This window comes from Sprattus sprattus (assembly GCF_963457725.1).
Source record: "Sprattus sprattus genome assembly, chromosome: 15".
Classification (NCBI taxonomy): Eukaryota; Metazoa; Chordata; class Actinopteri; order Clupeiformes; family Clupeidae; genus Sprattus; species Sprattus sprattus.
Window position 1 is genome coordinate 5,891,778 of NC_137913.1, and position 19,256 is coordinate 5,911,033.

Genomic DNA, 19,256 nt, shown 5'->3' on the forward strand with positions numbered 1-19,256 from the left:
ATTGTGCCATAGAAATGTGACTTAAGAAGCCACGTGTTGTCTTTCGCAGCACACAAGTGTAACCCAGTTTGAGGCAGACAAAAAAAATCTCACTTTATGGGACCTAAGAAGCTCTGTAGATGAACAACACGTTATCAATTTATACTCGATCAGTTTTGGTCATTTTAATTTTCAACAGAAACTGAGAATACCAAAACAGTTAACAGCCTTTTCTAGTTCCTTTACAATTGTTGAAGTAAACAGACACTAAGGGTCCTTTCCATGGTGTCTAGACTTTGTTTTGATTGTTTTGAAGACAGCAGCAGATTATGAATGTGGAAACTACACAATAACCCCAAGACACATTGAAGGATTTTATCTGGCTTTATTTAAAATTATACTATGACACAAAATAACCCCCCAAAAAATCTATATCATCATATCAGTCAATATATGGTCTCTTTAAGGCACGGCTTTAGCTCAGGTCACAGACCATGAAGAGGCACTTTCAGGCAGGGTGCACGTGAGCAACACATACTGGACACAAATGTCTTTGATAACTGATTCACGATCAGTGTTCCCCACTGTGGCCCATCCCTGCCCTGCGGTTGAGTGCCAGGCTCCATACATATAAAAATTAGACGGCTAAGGCAAAGCATTCAAGGGCACGTTAGCTCATTTGGGCTTGTAAAAAAAATACCTAATTCCAGCCACTCTGGCTCTAAGCTGAATACAGAGCTCCACATTCACTATTAAAACGTAAGGCATAAAGCACACAAAGTGACCTTAGATGCCAACTGTTAAGACGTCTTGGAAGATGACTCCTACAAGACGACGCACGACACCTTGACGCCTCGTCCGAAGTCATCTTGCAGAATAACTAGTTCACTTTGCTAAAGTTCAAGGTTTATGTGCAAGTAAAAAAAATAAACAGAAAACAAAAAAAATGCTTTTAGGGACAAGAGAGTCTCAAGACAGTACACACACAACAGACTGGCTTTAACAGTACAGATGAATACTGTTTCAGAATGATTGCATTGAGAGAGCTGAGGTATGAGAGGAATGGAAAACATGATTGGAAGGGCACACTGGCGAGGGAGTGGAGTCAGCAATGACATATACCATATGCCTGAACCAGTCATCAGATGTGAGCCACTTCACAGGCTGCAGCACACCGTATCTGGGTCTCTAGAATCCACCGGACAGTGGGTACAGATCTCAATCCACCGGACAGTGGGTACAGATCTCAGAATACAATAAGGAGACAGACAGAGCTATTAACAATGCCTGAACTAAGTCCAACTAAGGTGACGGATAACTGCAAGCGCATTTCTGTCCCCTTAAAAAGCGCTACCAGCCCTACACAGTCAACACGTCGTGATCTGATCAACTCCGAAGCTGAAAAAACAGACATACAAATGCGGATGCTGATATTGTCCTTGTGTGCCAGCACAAATAAGAAAAGAAAAACCAAAACATTGCAATAAAACAAATAAAAAAGTCTTAACATGGACCCCTTTGCACACATTGATTGAAATGTCCAAGAATTAAAAAAAATACTTAATATGAACCTACAAGACTTCCATGATAACAAATAAACACATAAAACACAACTGTCTTGCCAAAACTTCCTCTAAAAGTTAAATTAAAAGCTAGGAAACTACTCCTACGCTCTATATTCTCTTGTTTGAACATTTCCCCAATTCTTTGAGAACACATTTTACAAAACAAGGTGATCAGTGACATTTTACAGGTGTGCAATTAAAAAGCAAGATCTAATAACAAAGGCCTCAAACTACAGCATTAAAAGCAAGCCATCAACACCCATCCATCAATGGTAAGTATATGTGGTAAATAAAAGGTAAATGTTAATAAAACTGACTTGGAGTGAAAACAATAAAAAAAAACACTGGTGTGAGGCTTAAATTCTAAGATTCACATTAGGTCCCAATTTCAAGATTCACTGCTCGTCTCTGGACATAGAAACCTTGTGACTGACAAACTCCAACTTACTGAGAGAGTGATGAAGAAAGAATGAAAGAGAAAACAAGGTTTAAGATTCGAGATAAAGGAGCTGGGTAGACCTGGAAGAGATTCTGTTCTGAAGAACACAGAAATATGTAATATCATCCGCCTTTTCTTTTCTGCCATTTTATCTGTCTTTGGTGCACAGCTTCTCAATGAGATCCTGCAGGGGCGCCAACTCTCTACGGTCGATCAGGGTGAACTCCTGCAAAACACATCCATGCGAACAAAACACAGCCTTTAACCCAAAAACAAATAAAACAAACACTTTTTTGTTCTGTGAATAGTCCGTATGTCCATATCTCTGTGAGTGTGCATCTCAGGCGTTTTGCACTTCCACACGCGTGATGCCGTCATGTGTTTATGTGTGGTCACGTGCACTTCCACACGCGTGATGCCGTCATGTGTTTATGTGTAGTCACGTGCACTTCCACATGTGTGATGCTGTTATGTGTAGTCACGTGCACTTCCACACGTGTGATGCTGTTATGTGTAGTCACGTGCACTTCCACATGTGTGATGCTGTTATGTGTAGTCACGTGCACTTCCACACGTGTGATGCGGTTATGTGTAGTCACGTGCACTTCCACACGTGTGATGCTGTTATGTGTAGTCACGTGCACTTCCACATGTGTGACGCTGTTATGTGTAGTCACGTGCACTTCCACACGTGTGATGCTGTTATGTGTAGTCACGTGCACTTCCACACGTGTGATGCTGTTATGTGTGGTCACGTGCACTTCCACATGTGTGATGCTGTTATGTGTAGTCACGTGCACTTCCACATGTGTGATGCTGTTATGTGTAGTCACGTGCACTTCCACATGTGTGATGCTGTTATGTGTAGTCACGTGCACTTCCACACGTGTGATGCTGTTATGTGTTTATGTGTAGTCACGTGCACTTCCACATGTGTGACGCTGTTATGTGTGGTCACGTGCACTTCCACATGTGTGATGCTGTTATGTGTTTATGTGTAGTCACGTGCACTTCCACATGTGTGACGCTGTTATGTGTTTATGTGTAGTCACGTGCACTTCCACATGTGTGACGCTGTTATGTGTGGTCACGTGCACTTCCACATGTGTGATGCTGTTATGTGTAGTCACGTGCACTTCCACATGTGTGATGCTGTTATGTGTAGTCACGTGCACTTCCACACGTGTGATGCTGTTATGTGTAGTCACGTGCACTTCCACACGTGTGATGCTGTTATGTGTGGTCACGTGCACTTCCACATGTGTGATGCTGTTATGTGTAGTCACGTGCACTTCCACATGTGTGATGCTGTTATGTGTAGTCACGTGCACTTCCACACGTGTGATGCTGTTATGTGTGGTCACGTGCACTTCCACATGTGTGATGCTGTTATGTGTAGTCACGTGCACTTCCACACGTGTGATGCTGTTATGTGTGGTCACGTGCACTTCCACATGTGTGATGCTGTTATGTGTTTATGTGTGGTCACGTGCACTTCCACACGTGCGATGCGGTTATGTGTAGTCACGTGCACTTCCACACGTGTGACGCTGTTATGTGTTTATGTGTAGTCACGTGCACTTCCACACGTGTGATGCTGTTATGTGTAGTCACGTGCACTTCCACATGTGTGATGCTGTTATGTGTTTATGTGTAGTCACGTGCACTTCCACACGTGTGATGCTGTTATGTGTAGTCACGTGCACTTCCACACGCGTGATGCTGTTATGTGTTTATGTGTAGTCACGTGCACTTCCACACGTGTGACGCTGTTATGTGTTTATGTGTGGTCACGTGCACTTCCACACGTGTGATGCTGTTATGTGTTTATGTGTAGTCACGTGCACTTCCACACGTGTGATGCTGTTATGTGTTTATGTGTAGTCACGTGCACTTCCACACGTGTGATGCTGTTATGTGTGGTCACGTGCACTTCCACACGTGTGATGCTGTTATGTGTAGTCACGTGCACTTCCACACGTGTGATGCTGTTATGTGTAGTCACGTGCACTTCCACACGTGTGATGCTGTTATGTGTGGTCACGTGCACTTCCACACGTGTGATGCTGTTATGTGTAGTCACGTGCACTTCCACACGTGTGATGCTGTTATGTGTTTATGTGTAGTCACGTGCACTTCCACATGTGTGATGCTGTTATGTGTGGTCACGTGCACTTCCACACGTGTGATGCTGTTATGTGTTTATGTGTGGTCACGTGCACTTCCACACGTGTGATGCTGTTATGTGTGGTCACGTGCACTTCCACACGTGTGATGCTGTTATGTGTAGTCACGTGCACTTCCACACGTGTGATGCTGTTATGTGTTTATGTGTAGTCACGTGCACTTCCACATGTGTGATGCTGTTATGTGTGGTCACGTGCACTTCCACACGTGTGATGCTGTTATGTGTGGTCACGTGCACTTCCACACGTGTGATGCTGTTATGTGTAGTCACGTGCACTTCCACACGTGTGATGCTGTTATGTGTTTATGTGTAGTCACGTGCACTTCCACACGTGTGATGCTGTTATGTGTGGTCACGTGCACTTCCACACGTGTGATGCTGTTATGTGTAGTCACGTGCACTTCCACACGTGTGATGCTGTTATGTGTAGTCACGTGCACTTCCACACGTGTGACGCTGTTATGTGTGGTCACGTGCACTTCCACATGTGTGATGCTGTTATGTGTGGTCACGTGCACTTCCACATGTGTGATGCTGTTATGTGTAGTCACGTGCACTTCCACACGTGTGATGCTGTTATGTGTAGTCACGTGCACATGTCACACTCACCTGCACAAAGAAGATGAAGTGCTTGAAGGAAGTGTTGAGGTGGGCCTCTTCCTGTAGCTGCATGACGGAGTCAAAGTGCTGGTGGTAGATGTGGGCATACACCCGGAACAAGCGCTTCAGGATGGTCTTGGCCACGGACATGAAGTTCTTAGGGAAGGGCACACCTACAGGACAGCAGGAGAACAGCAATGAGGCTTAGGACAGCAAAGTATGACATTAAAAATCAAGCAGATTAAGGGGGGCACTGTGGTTCAAAAAGTAGCCCCGACCACATTCTGGCTTGAAGCTCAAGGAGGTCAGGGGGTTCGAATCCGGCCCAGTGCCATTTCTCCTGTCCACTCTCCACCTCTTCTCCCTCTCATTTCCTGTCACAATCTTCACTTCTCTGTCAATTAAAGGCATAAAAAGCCCAAAAAACTAATCTTTAAAAATCATGCAGATTTAAGGCTGATTAGTTGCAGAGTATGTGGTTAAAAAAAAATAATGCTTAGCTATCTGATGTTGGCCTTGATGTGTTCTTAGATTTTGACGTTCAGAAATCATCAAACAGAGCTGGAGCAAGGGACTGAATGCTGTGTTGGAATTGGGATCATTAAAACTATGTGCTACATCTGATATCAGTTCACAACTTTAATTAGAAACTATTGGAGATTAGAGCGCAAGTTCAATATGGTTGGCAAACAGTCTTGTTCTGGCTCTATTTAGATGTTGTCCATCTGGTGTCAACAAGTCATTTGTTTTCCAGAAGCTTGCAAAAGTTTTCCGCAATTGCTACGCGACTGAAGTTCATGTCTCAAAAACAGACAGCGGGACAGAGACCCGAGACAATGTATTGTAGTCAAGTAGTGTGATTGAGAGTTTTAAAATCTACCTACAGTTTTTCAAATACTGAACACATCTTTACACTTGCTTTGTCACCACTCCCAACTTAAAATTAAAGGTTTTCAAGCTATAAATACTATTACATGTTACTAGTTTTCAAGCTATAAATGCTGTTTCCTGTTACTCGTTTTCAGACCATAAATCCACAGTTTTAGTTCCAGAGATATTTTTTACTGACTTCAGCTAACTTCCACTTCTCTCTGGTGATAGGCATTATTTCACTGTATTTTAAGCCCATGTTATTATTATAGTTAAAATAAAACTGAATGTGTGTTAATTTAGCTTATCTGTGGACCTCTATCTAATTTCCAAAGTTTCTCATACATACACAAATAAAATGACAGAAAAACACAAACTCTTAACAGGAGCAAACACACACACACAAACAAACACACACAGGTACTGACCAATCTTTGAGGGGAAGAGAGTCTCATCATCCAGCTGGTCCTGCACCCATGTCATCAGGTAATCAATGTATTTAGGCGCTGAACACTTAATTGGCTTCTTAATGTTGGTGCCATCAGCCCAGTGGTATTCATACCTGAGGGACAAGACGATCTCCGTGAAATGCGCTGCTGTCTGTGCATTACTTTACACTGCTCATCTGTATGGGTGATTATGCTGGGTCACACAAGGAGAGAAATGACTATACGCAACTGAAGTTCATGTCTCAAAAACAGAGACATTATTCCATTTTATCTTGTCTTATTTTTTTATTCTTGCAATATCTAATGCACTTTGTACAGCACTTTGGTCAGTGCAAGCTGTGTTTAAATCTGCTCTATAAATAAACTTTACTTACTTACTTACTTACTTACTTACTTACTTACTTACTTACTTACTTACTTACTTACTTACTTACTTACTTACTTACTTACTTACTTACTTACTTACTTACTTACTTACTTACTTACTTACTTACTTACTTACTTACTTACTTACTTACTTACTTACTTACTTACTTACTTACTTACTTACTTACTTACTTACTTACTTACTTACTTACTTACTTACTTACTTACTTACTTACTTACTTACTTACTTACTTACTTACTTACTTACTTACTTACTTACTTACTTACTTACTTACTTACTTACTTACTTACTTACTTACTTACTTACTTACTTACTTACTTACTTACTTACTTACTTACTTACTTACTTACTTACTTACTTACTTACTTACTTACTTACTTACTTACTTACTTACTTACTTACTTACTTACTTACTTACTTACTTACTTACTTACTTACTTACTTACTTACTTACTTACTTACTTACTTACTTACTTACTTACTTACTTACTTACTTACTTACTTACTTTAGACCCCAGAACTGACAGTGGAGAGAAAGTATCTTTTGCTCAGTTGACTTGACAGTGTAAGTACTATTGCGCTGAAGCCGGTCTACCCACTGTTAGACTATTGTTTCCCTGTTAGTGTGGCTGCATTAATGTGTGTGTGTGTGTGTGTGTGTGTGTGTGTGTGTGTGTGTGTGTGTGTGTGTGTGTGTGTGTGTGTGTGTGTGTGTGTGTTCTCTCCCTCTTATGACTTGTGAATACGTTAATGTATAACGTTAACATGTTGTTTTCATTAGACAAACACCTCTTACTGCCCATTCCTCGTAGATTGTAATTTAATAATTTAATTTAGTAAACCTTGAATTGTTCCTTGAGAAAATGTTGAACGATGATACAGTATCTATGTGTTTGGGTGCATGTGTTCACACACAGTGGGGCGCGTCTCACCTCGGCCCTGCGGACATAACTGAGCAACTGGTCTCGGTGCAGAACTCGGTGATGGTGCCGTACAGCATGTTAATCTGGTTAAAGAAGTCCACCGCTGCAACAACACACAAACACGTATGCTGTATTATGAGTCAGGCCCAGGGATTAAAATTAACGTCGTCCCGTCGTCCCGGGGCCGTATTAAATTGTCATTGGGACGATCAACAATTTAATTTGGGACGACGTCGGGACGTCAAGAATTTCAGCCCGTTTTTTATTGCAAACTTGCAACTTATTTAAACGGAAAAGAAACGCAATTTCAATGTCCTTGAATAAAGACATTAGACACTGACAATAAATCTGACTTGATTTGAAATGGACTCGCGCCTCACGTTTGTGTTCTATTAGTGACAACAGTGGCGGTCCGTGCATTTCACGACTAGGCCTTCAGCGATGTCCTACACGATGTTAAACTGAGTGAATCCACCTCTTAATACCATCATTATGACGCCATGGCTCTCGAACTATATATTTATACAGAAAGGCAGTATAAGTGAGCATTTCATCACCTTAACATAGTCGAGTACAACAGACCTAATTAATATTTCCGGAGCATTTCTAATCAATACACCCGTATTAACAATACATTAAGAGTAGTAAACTCTCAGTTATATGATCGCTTGGATATTACTGTCACAACTTAAAAATAAAAGGCGATTTTCAGGGATTAGTCTACAAAGTTTTATTCAGTCCACCGAAAGTAGCCTATGTGAGCTTTAACAAGTTTGTCCACTAAACATCGCATTGTCCCACCTGCAAAGCAGTTTCATTAAACTTCCTATCCTCACGATATCCAGTTTTTCTTGAAAGTTCCGTCTTGAAAATGGCGTTGTAATTGTATCAAAAACTGGAATTATCAAGTTGGTGTAAACTAGTTTATTTGAGTTAGTCTTACCAATTTAAACAACTAGCATAATAAGCATTGCAACCGATGTACGTCGTTTTCACATTAGCCAACTAAACTGAGCACTGAAGCACTGCACCGGTCTGCCTCAGTATCCAATCAAAGGTTTACGTGTCACGTTCAATTCTGAAGGCCTCAGGGAAGATTTCTATTAGCCTGGTAACACATGATAGCTGAAATATGATTGGATGAAAGCTCTAACATAAATAAACAACGCTGAAAGCTATGAAATCAAGAGAATGGACTATGGGGAATCATTTAATACATATTTATGAAAAGAAAATATTAAAATTAAATTAAATTAAAAAGGAAGTTCCTTCCTGAGTGGAAAAGGACATATTCTTGTATTAAATGGGATGCAGGAATAGGAATGTCATCTCAGTTTTAAGAAATGACCCAAACCAATTGAGAGAGTTTTAATAAACAGTTTTGGATTTTAAATCTATTGCCAGCAGCAGTTTTTATTCTTGTATAATCTTAATGGAATTCATTGTTTGAATTAATTTGCACCGAATTTAGTTTTTTTCCCCCATAAAATTCGGGACGGTTCCGGGACGTTTCGGGACGGTTGAAAATTATTTTCGGGACGGTTCCGGGACGGTGGTGAAAAAAGTTAATTTTAATCCCTGGTCAGGCCAACAACGCACAAACATGTATGCTGTATTGTGAGTCAGGCCAACAACGCACAAACATGTATGCTGTATTATGAGTCAGGCCAACAGTCACAGACACACAATCACATAATAATGGTCATCTCTACAGGCTCCTGGCCCAATATCAATTCATAAGCACAAGATTCTTAAAAATCACACACACCCACACCCACCCACACACACAGTCACACACACACACACATATACACTCATACACTCAAACACTCACTATTGACAGCGATCCACTCGTTGAGATCCTCCCCCTCAGGAAGCATGACAGCCTGCCGCAGGTTGCCGCTGCCAAGTGTGGCCTCAGCGTGTTTCAGAAGTTCATACTGATGTGAGCCTTCTGGAATGTTCTTCTTGGGTTTAAAAGTCTTCGAAGAGCGACTGCCACTGAAACCACAAAGGACTAGATTGGTTACAAACCTCCAGATCTTTTTTTGTTTGCTATAGCTTGAATTTATTTCTGCAAAGAAGTGCATTTGTCACATAGATTGCAGGCCATCAAAAGTAAGAGTGCAAACTCTCCTAGTCATATTAGGCCTTGGTAAAGATAGGGTGACAGAGGACTCACAGGAAGAGGAACTGTATGGAGTTCAGTGTCATTAGCGCTTCACCAGCCAATACAGCCAATCACAACGCAGTAAACACAACTCAGTTTTACCAAATTATGATTGGCTTCTACCAACACCAGTCACGCCCCTGATGATTTGCTGTACTATACCAGAACCCGTCTACTGAAATAAAGTATGGGGTGGATTTTAAACCAACATGTGGCATCATCACTTATTGTTAAGTTATGTTATGTTATATCATGTTGGAGTACTTATATGTTTCTATGTTTATATATTATGTTATGTCTTGTTAGGTTATGGTAGTGTGGTATGGTGTCCTGTCCTAAGCATTTCAGTGCCCAGTCCAACTCTGTTGTTCTGTGTATCTGACAATAAAAGACTTGAGATCAGGAAGGATATGCCACTGACACGAGAAGGGACATGCCAATGGCACCCAGTAACAAGACGTACAAACCATCAGATCTTTCTTTGTATTCTGTAACTGGAATTTATTTCAGTAAAGAAGTGCATTTGTTACATAGCTTCCAGGCAAACAAAAGAAAGAGTGCATACTCTCCGTCGTAATAAGTCTTGAGCTATAGATAGGTCTGTGCATCCGGTTACAGAGAGGTCACGAATGAAACTGTTGCAGAAAAGCATTTATCCCATCTAGGGTATGACCCAGTGTTTTAACGCAGCCATCCTCGCACCTACAGGTACCAACAAGTGCACCTTGTTTTGGATAATGCAATGCATCGCAAGACAAGCGGAATGTTGAGCATTTGTCGGTTGAAAACGGATATTTTAACAGTTTGTCCTCATGGCAGAATGGGTCAGACTAAATACCAATAATGGTGTTGGAGTTTGGGTGTAACGCCGATTTGTCTCATTTAGAGCAGCTAACCATGAATGTTATCTTTAGAGTTATGTAATTGACAGCAGCATAATGTTTAAAGATGTGCTACCACAACAATTGTTGTACAAATTGCCCATTCCCGGGGCCAAACAAAAGCAGCGTATCCGTTTTGGCAAGGTAAACACAATAGCTTGAGGAGCAAACTGGAAACACCACAACAAGCCATCTCTCTCGACTAGAAGCCAATGCGATCAAGTTTGTTAGTGGGCTACAAAGGAGGTTAATTGTACTAGCAATATTGGAGTTCTTAACACAGAACTAGGAGATTCGCAAAACTAAACTACGGAAGAGAGATTGAAGTTCGGTTTTGTGCATTTCCGTTCATTGTAGCAGACGACTGCGAAAATACGGAAACTGTCGAGTGCAGGGTGGCTCATCCGCAGCAACACAACTTCTGCTGCGCTGATGTTAGCTGGCTGACTGCATTTGCAGACTTGCACCGCTAATGGCTTCAAGTTGTAATTTAGCAAGCAGGCTAGTTAGCTGATACACTACGAATATACCAAATATCGAAGTTTACCATAATATTGGCAAACTAAGTGTGATCAAACCCAGCGGAAAATAATTATTACAATCGCTTCAATCATTATCAACTTAGTATAACACAACTTCCGTTGACGAGCGTGATAAACTAGTTGTAACAATTGTACTCAAAACATTTACATTAGAAAACATGCTAACGGGCTAGCTAGAGTGCTAGCACGAACACTTACAATAAGAAGCTCATCTTCACAAACTTTGTCCAGAAAAGGTGAAGGATGGAAGTCGAATAGGAGATTAACCCAATGCAACAGTCTCTGACGAAACGTCTCTCTAAGACTGCAGTGCTAAATCAAAGTAATAACTCTGAAATTATCAAAAGACAGCTACAATTGTACGAAGTTTCGAAACTTCACTAGCGGATGACAAATGTGACGGAGGACTCACGGCAAGAGGAACCGTATGGAGTTCAGTGACATTAGCGCTTCACCAGCCAATACGGCCAATCACAATGCAGTAAACACAACTCAGTTTGCCTATTTTTGATTGGCTTTTAACAACACCAGTCACGCCCCTGATGATTTGCCTTACTATACCAGTCCCCGTCTACGGAAATACAGTATGGGCTCGGTTTTGAATCGGCATGTGGCATCGGGAAGGCATGCCACTGGCACCCAGTAACAAGATGAACATGCCACTGGCACGAGGAGGATATGTCCAGTAACGAGATGAACATGCCACTGCCAGGAGAAGGGACATCCCGGCGAGCCGTCAATCAGCAGCACCGACAGTTGAGAACAGCCAACTGCAAACGAATGATAAGCGGAAACACATTAACTTCAGAAAGACCTGTCAGCCTAATATGTGGACGATAGACAGCTTCATGCGTCCACTAGGTCCCCTCTGCTCTCCCCTCCGTACCTTCACTGTTTGTCTCCATGATGTAGCTATGGATGACAAACAGCTACCTACAATTCAACAGGAGTGAAACTGAGCTACTCCTCACTAAATAAAAACTGAAATCTGTTCACTCCCCATGCATTGCTGAATCCACCATACCTGTTTCCAAACAGGTTAAGAGCCTGGGTATGACCATCAGCATGACGAGATAGCCTGCCGTAACTAGTTTTACTTTGCACTCAAAAACAGACATGGAAGGTAGGCTACATGTAAAGTTTCTGTATGTGTGTTGGCTAGTATGTACAGTGCCTTGCATAAGTATTCACCCCCTTGGATGTTTTACCCTTTTATTGCTTTTATAAATCAGTCATGGTCATGAAAGTTGGCTTTTTGGATGAAAAAAATCACAAAAAAAAAATCTTTAATGTCAAAGTGAAAACAGAATTCTACACAGTTATGTCAATTAAATAAAAATATGTAATGAAAATAAGTGATTGCATAAGTCTTCACTCCCTTTATATAGGCTGACCTAATTCAAGCCAATTGGTGCTAGAAGTCTCACAATAAGTGAAATTGGGATCGGTGTGCAGTGAATGTGTCTCAAAGTGATAGTAGTATAATGACACCTGTGTCTGGGGCTGATTCAAAGGGGTTGCCAGATCTCGGGCAGATTCAAAGGAGTTATCATATCTGGGGGCGATTCAACAGGGTTGCCAGATGGAAGTTCCATTCACTGGTCAGTATTCAGTTATCAGTATTCCTGTGATGGGATGGAACAAAACCACGGCACATAAGGGGGGGACACATCTGCTTGAGGTCGGTTTTTAGGGTACGTTGTGAGGAGGGACACTGCTAACATCAGACTAACCCCTAGACAATGCATCTCAGCTGCAAAGACTGTCCTTCCAAACTTAATCATTTGGAAGCCACATCCAGATGCTGCACACACACATCCAGATGCTGCACACAAACACATCAAAGAATGATATTCAGGTTGGGCTTAGATACTAATAATGTTACATTTAGTTCACATCTCAAACATCAGAGGATGATATCTAACTTAAGTTAGACACTGTTATGGTGGATGCTTTTAGTTATAATTGACAAAAAAGTATCCAGATCAACTGTATCAACTTTACTTGTCATTACGTTAATACAGATTGTACAATTAAACGTACATCTTACTTACACGTGGATGCTTTATTTTGAGAAGTCTTTGTCATCTCTTCCTCCTCTCTCTCTTTCTCTATATCTCTGTGTTTCTTTATTTAGACTTTCCAGTCAGTCAGTGAGGCACCTGAGTCTAAAGACTTCTACATCTCTGTGAATCAAGGCCTCTCTTTTGAGGCTGTGAAGAAATCTGTCTCCTCACTAAAGACACAGCTGGATAATTTCTGCAAGGAGGAAGTCATGAAGATATCTGCATCAGGTTAATCACATTACTAACATAAGTGTACATGTAATGACAAACTATACTCTCCCTCTGGATTGTACTGATAAGCTAAATGTGATGGTGAACGTCAGGAACCTGTATTTCTCAATGTCACATATTTGTAACATATCCTTGTATGACGGTGAAGCTGAGATATTTTACAGGTGCCATGTTTACTTGTCCTAAGAGGGTCTTTAAGGTTGAAGAAGCTGGAGACTGATAATGTCCCTCAACAAAAGAACACAAATGTACTGCCATCATAAAAACAGAAGGTTGATGCAATGTTGACATTAACACCAGTCAGTGTTGTTTCTAATATGATTCTTTCTCTTTTAATAGTGACTAAAGTCCAGTCTATTTTGCCTACTGAACCTACAACCAGAGAGGATTTCCTACAATGTGAGTTGTACTTTATTCCAAATCACAAGTCAAGTTTCAGTAGCAATCACATGTTTAAGCAATTCAACATTTCATTATGGCTGTATCTTTTCCAGTGTCTTTTTCCATTTTCCTAAAATGGCGTTCTAAACGGAAGTGCAGGAAGAGATGTAACGAATTTGCCACACCCCCCCTCAATCAATCACCCACACCCAACTCAGTTCTCCTCATCAGCACACACACACACACACACACACACACCTCATCATCAGCTGCAGCACTTGCTTTGGTGCTCACTCTCAATCCACCACCTCCCCTTACACCACCTGTCTCCCCTTACACCACCTGTCTCCCCTTACACCACCTGTCTCCCCTTACACCACCTGTCTCCCCTTACACCACCTGTCTCCCCTTACACCACCTGTCTCCCCTCTTACACCACCTGTCTCCCCTTACACCACCTGTCTCCCCTCTTACACCACCTGTCTCCCCTCTTACACCACCTGTCTCCCCTTACACCACCTGTCTCCCCTTACACCACCTGTCTCCCCTTACACCACCTGTCTCCCCTTACACCACCTGTCTCCCTTGGTATAGAATGGGGGTGCAGGCACGGATTCTACATGACTCCTGTCAGCATAGTTGACTCCTGCACAATCCCTGCCAGGTGTTTTAGATCTTGGCCAGATCTTTTAGACACACTCTTCTGTGTGCATCTCTTAGACACATTTGGAACATGAAGTCATAATCTGCCAAAAACTAGGACTATAGACTTGCATTGATATCCAGCTGATATAAAATATGCACTTGTCCTATGTATGTGGGATCTGTAAAGCTATCGGATCAACGAGTCACACAAACACAGACACAATTACACAATACACACACACAAATGTAGACAAACATTAATGCAAACATGTACAGAATCTCACAATGTCTCTCTCTCACACACACACACACACATACAACCAATCACAACTATGGACTTTCACATACAAAGACACTGTAACACGTTCACACCCTTATATGTGAAGGACAAATCTCACATAAAGGAATCAAATGAAGCAAACCCAAATACAAACTCATCATCAATTATTCATACAAATGACTCCTTTCAGGCAAACACACACACTGTCTTTCACACACACACACACACACACACACACACACACACACACACACACACACACACACACACACACACACACACACACACACAGACATAACCATACTCACTTTTGAATACAGACATTCACACATGTACACTTGCACAAACATGTACAGACACAACAAAACAGTACACACACAAAAAACAAATCTCACTTATACGTGAAACATTCCCTCACAGAAATAATTACTATTATAAATCTAATTCCCCACACACAAATAATCCTATAAAATAACAACCACACACACTCACACACCTAAACACATATAAATACCTAAGTTTGTCCTTTTCTCCTCCTGTCTTCTCCTCCAGATTCCTATCACTTCACATTGGATCCAAACACAGCACACAGGTGCCCCCATCTGTCTGAGGGGAACAGGAGGGTGGAGAGGAGAGAGGAGCTCCAGTCCTATCCTGATCATCCAGAGAGATTTGATGTGCGGTATCAGGTGCTGTGTGGAGAGGGTGTGTCTGGACGCTGCTACTGGGAGGTTGAGTGGAGAGGGAGGGCTAATATATCAGTCTCATATAAAAGCATCAGCAGGAGAGAAATGGGTATGGAGTGTGGGTTTGGATATAACAATCAGTCCTGGAGTCTGAACCTCTACAGCACAGGCTCCTTTTTCTATCATAATCATAAAGAGACTATACTGCCTCTAGTGGCCAGCTCCAGAATAGGGCTGTATGTGGATAACAGGGCCAAAACTCTGGCCTTCTACAGCATCTCTGACACAATGACCCTCCTGCACAGAGTCCAGACCACATTCACTCACACACTCTACCCTGGGTTTAGGCTTCATTGTGTTGGCGCATCAGTGAAGCTGTTCTGACTGAGATGTACAGATGCTGAATCCAGACTTCATTCACCCAGCCTCTCTACCCTGGGTTTAGGGTGAGACATTGAGGGTGAAGCTGTTGTGACTCTGGGGTGGAGCGCTAGGGTGACCCCACGTATTGGCAGGTGTACCACACTGGTGTGGTGGTGGTCTGGGAAGAAAACAATACTGTCCAGAAGACATCTGAGACCCAACTTAGAATGTATTTACAACCCAAAAATGGGATGATGACTAAAATGCCAATCAAAACAGAGAGAAGCAATTTGTTAAATTATCTTTTTTTGTTTTAGATTACCTTGATTACAGCTTTTCCTCGATAGCTAACACACTATAACTGGGCCTGTTACTGTAGCTAAACATCCCGAACCATGACACCATCTACCAAAAGACTATCACCCTGTTTTCACACATAATTCAGATGTAACTAACTAACACACAGTTCCCCAGGTGGAAACACGAAGAGTCAAAAGTGGTCACACACCAATCAGAACCTCAGGATGGGTAGATCAATGGGCCAATCAGAACCTCAGGATCGGTAGATTAATGGGCCGTGGACCAATCAGAACCTCAGGATAGGTAGATTAATGGGCCGTGGACCAATCAGAACCTCAGGATGGGCAGATTAATGGGCCTCGGGCCAATCAAAGCCTCAGGATAGCGTTGCTGTATGTGTACTGCTGTATCTGTGTACATGATTTATGGAATTTATTTATTTTCAGATTGTGCAAACACAGCTGACCTAAATATAAACATTCATATAAAGTCCCAGACTCTGACCACAGAGACAGAACAGATCATATACTTCTAATGCATGCAAATAAACCATATGCACAGCGGTGCAGATGGGAATTTTAAACTGGGGGGGACGCTAACATCGCCTAATCAGCTGTGCAGAGTTATTAACTGATAATTTTCGCCTTATGTAGGGAGAATGGTGGGGACGGATCAGGGTCACTATGAATCTGGGGGGGACATGTCCCCGCCGTCCCCAGTACTATCTGCGCCCCTGCATATGCACCACTGTTGCACTGGCAATTCAGACTCAGAAACCCCAATCACTTCTCTTCACTATGAAGAGGGAATGTGATTATAAGATTATATAGTTCTGAGATTATATAGTTTCTGTTTTATTTCAGCTGTCACTGTTGTTGACATTCTCTTCTAAATGAAGAGAAACGCAACTAAACAGACTTGTTTGGAGAAACAGTGTCTTGACCCTATGAAGACATACTATTCACCCAATTTTGACAAGTTTTGTAAACTGTGAACAATCTGCATTTATAACTCTTGCCAATCTACATCAAAAAATGGTACCACCATAATGTTTATTACCAGAAATAAAGTTAAATTCACTAACAAATCTGTGAAATAATTTAAAATGTCAGTTTGACATTTCATTCATCAAAAAAATACATTCTCAGTAAAAACATTTGCCTTTTTGTCAGCATTCTAGAAGGGACTAATTTGCAGAAGTCCACCAGTTAAACCCTGCCCATGATATACCGTCATCCAGAAGTACAGTATATATATATGATCTGAATCCCCCACCCAAATACCAAACTGTTTCTAACAGAAGACTTGAAGAGGAGAGCGCAATTGAAGAGCAGCATTCAGTCATTTCTCCCTGAAGGTATGCTCACTCTAAAAAGAACACATGTAAATGGAGTTTTAACATCATCAAATGTAACTGTGAGTACGGGCCAGATATAGGCGGTACGGTAACGTAGGGTGTAAAATAGTCTCTGCCACAGATGGCTCTCATAGACTGTTTACAGGTGCTAAATCACTTTTTCTTCTGATTAAATACTTTACATTAGACATAAAATCCAGAACCAGTAGTTTCTTCAGACATGCATTCCCGCGCACAAATAACAAAATAACCTTGTGTTTTGTTTTCCATTTTTAGACACCTGATATCCTTCTTTGCAGATGGCGGTAAGAACAACTTTAACCTATGTAATCACTTGCAACAACTTATATAATCTCACAATAGTAACAAGGTGTGTCTTAAACCCTAAAATAATTGTGTCTCCCTCTTTCAGGCTCAGTACTTTTATTTGTCAAAAAATATTTTTTACATGCCTGTGTGCATCTTAGGGCCAGAATCATGTTTTTTTTGCCTTCAGACATATGTAATCGAAGAACCAATTTGAGTGTTTAGCAATAAAATATACCTACTGCAACTTTAATTTAGCAATATCCTTCAACCTGTTCAGATGTTTTGGCATTGGAAATGTGTGCTAAAGCTAGATGTTTCACATACACAGGAGCCAGGTGACCTGATTGAGATCAAAAGAGGTAAATACAGTCACTGGGCACTGTTTGTTGGAAACGGAGACGTTATTCACATGACAGGAGAAGGTAAAGTACACACATCTCATGCTCTGTTGTGTAAATGTACAGGGTCCATTGCATTCCCTTCACATAAACATGATGCTGTGACTATTGTGTTCTTATTGGGAGGTCAAGTAACCAGACAGAGCTTTGCCTAAATGGATTGCCATTCACATATTTCCAGTCAGGAATGACCCAGTGTTCTATTTCCATTGTCTTTAACATTGTCTTTATTTCTAGTGGTGCTGAATCAACTGATGTTATATCCACTGAAGTATATTATTATTATAAAAATAAACTTCATAACCATAAGCACTTAGGCACTGATCTTTTTACTGGACCCATCACTCTCTCCCCTCCTCTTCATAGGTGTTTCTACTAGAGATGCCATCTCTGGCATTTTTGACTTCACTGGATCAGTTGATTCTGTCATTGCTATTGTGAAGAAGGAGAAGCTTGAGGATGTAGCTAAAGGTGACCAATGGTTGGTGTACAACCACCTGGATAATGAGTACAAGACAATATCCCCAGATTTCATCCTGAATGAGGCAGAGCAATCTGTTGGCAAGAAAATACCATATAACCTCCTCACCTACAACTGTGAGCATTTTGTTACCAATCTGCGCTATGGCCAACCACAATTCAGGCAGGTGAGAACAAACTACAACTCCCACAATGGATCTGAACAGCCTGAACATTGTGTGTGATCCGAGCATTGCATAACCATAGTGTGTGTGTCTGATCTGAGCATTGCCTAACCATGCTGTGTGTGTGTGTGTGTGTGTGTGTGTGTGTGTGTGTGTGTGTGTGATCTGAGCATTGCCTAACCATGCTGTGTGTGTGTGTGTGTGTGTGTGTGTGTGTGTGTGTGTGTGTGTGTGTGTGTGTGTGTGTGTGTGTCTGAACATTGCCTAACCATGCTGTGTGTGTGCCTCCCTGCCCAGGTCCGAGATGAACTCCAGCGGTGAAGTGCTCTTTTGGTTCCTAGTCTCTCTGAGAGGCATTGCCATTTCACCAAGCTGACGAGTGACTTTGATGGTTACACTCTGATGCACTTACTAATCAAAATGTTAATGTTAAGAAAATTAATTATATAATGTTATTTACTAACTGAAAATGAATTTGTAGTAAATCTGGAAGTGCATTGAACTTTAAATGACTTTCCCATATGTGGTGAAGTGAAGAGTATAAAGTAACAAATGAATACATAATAAATAATTATACTGATGTATACTGTGTGTCCTTCATC

General features: G+C 41.4%; 2 protein-coding genes across 3 annotated transcripts; one reads left to right on the forward strand and one right to left on the reverse strand.

The window, feature by feature from the left end:
* Nucleotides 1-348: 348 nt before the first annotated feature.
* Nucleotides 349-11,278, reverse strand: mob1a (MOB kinase activator 1A). Its single transcript, XM_080852438.1, has 6 exons — nucleotides 11,193-11,278; nucleotides 9,236-9,402; nucleotides 7,411-7,504; nucleotides 6,070-6,203; nucleotides 4,781-4,944; nucleotides 349-2,209 (listed from the first exon to the last, which is right to left on the reverse strand). Exons 1-6 carry the CDS (start codon nucleotides 11,204-11,206, stop codon nucleotides 2,132-2,134), a joined length of 651 nt encoding a protein of 216 aa, XP_080708564.1. The 5' UTR covers nucleotides 11,207-11,278; the 3' UTR covers nucleotides 349-2,131.
* A 5,958-nt stretch (nucleotides 11,279-17,236) lies between these two features.
* On the forward strand, nucleotides 17,237-19,207 carry LOC308376166 (phospholipase A and acyltransferase 4-like). 2 transcript variants are annotated; one of them, XM_080852442.1, is made up of 5 exons: nucleotides 17,237-17,303; nucleotides 17,580-17,608; nucleotides 17,941-18,034; nucleotides 18,377-18,657; nucleotides 18,952-19,202. In XM_080852442.1, the coding sequence occupies exons 2-5, from the start codon at nucleotides 17,603-17,605 to the stop codon at nucleotides 18,973-18,975; spliced, it is 405 nt and encodes a 134-aa protein (XP_080708568.1). In that variant the 5' UTR covers nucleotides 17,237-17,303; nucleotides 17,580-17,602; the 3' UTR covers nucleotides 18,976-19,202. The 2 variants fall into 2 exon arrangements, with proteins under 2 accessions (XP_080708568.1, XP_080708569.1); XM_080852443.1 differs by having other exon boundaries at nucleotides 17,246-17,303; nucleotides 17,941-17,971; nucleotides 18,952-19,207.
* The last annotated feature ends 49 nt before the right edge of the window (nucleotides 19,208-19,256 follow it).

Coding starts and splice junctions, on each gene's coding strand:
- mob1a (XM_080852438.1), bottom strand. Junction 6,204..7,410: donor GTTATGTCCGCAGGGCCGAG/GTGAGACGCGCC, acceptor CTTGTCCCTCAG/GTATGAATACCACTGGGCTG. Junction 4,945..6,069: donor TCTCTTCCCCTCAAAGATTG/GTCAGTACCTGT, acceptor GCTGTCCTGTAG/GTGTGCCCTTCCCTAAGAAC.
- LOC308376166 (XM_080852442.1), top strand. Junction 18,035..18,376: donor TATTCACATGACAGGAGAAG/GTAAAGTACACA, acceptor TCCTCTTCATAG/GTGTTTCTACTAGAGATGCC. Junction 18,658..18,951: donor GCCAACCACAATTCAGGCAG/GTGAGAACAAAC, acceptor CTCCCTGCCCAG/GTCCGAGATGAACTCCAGCG.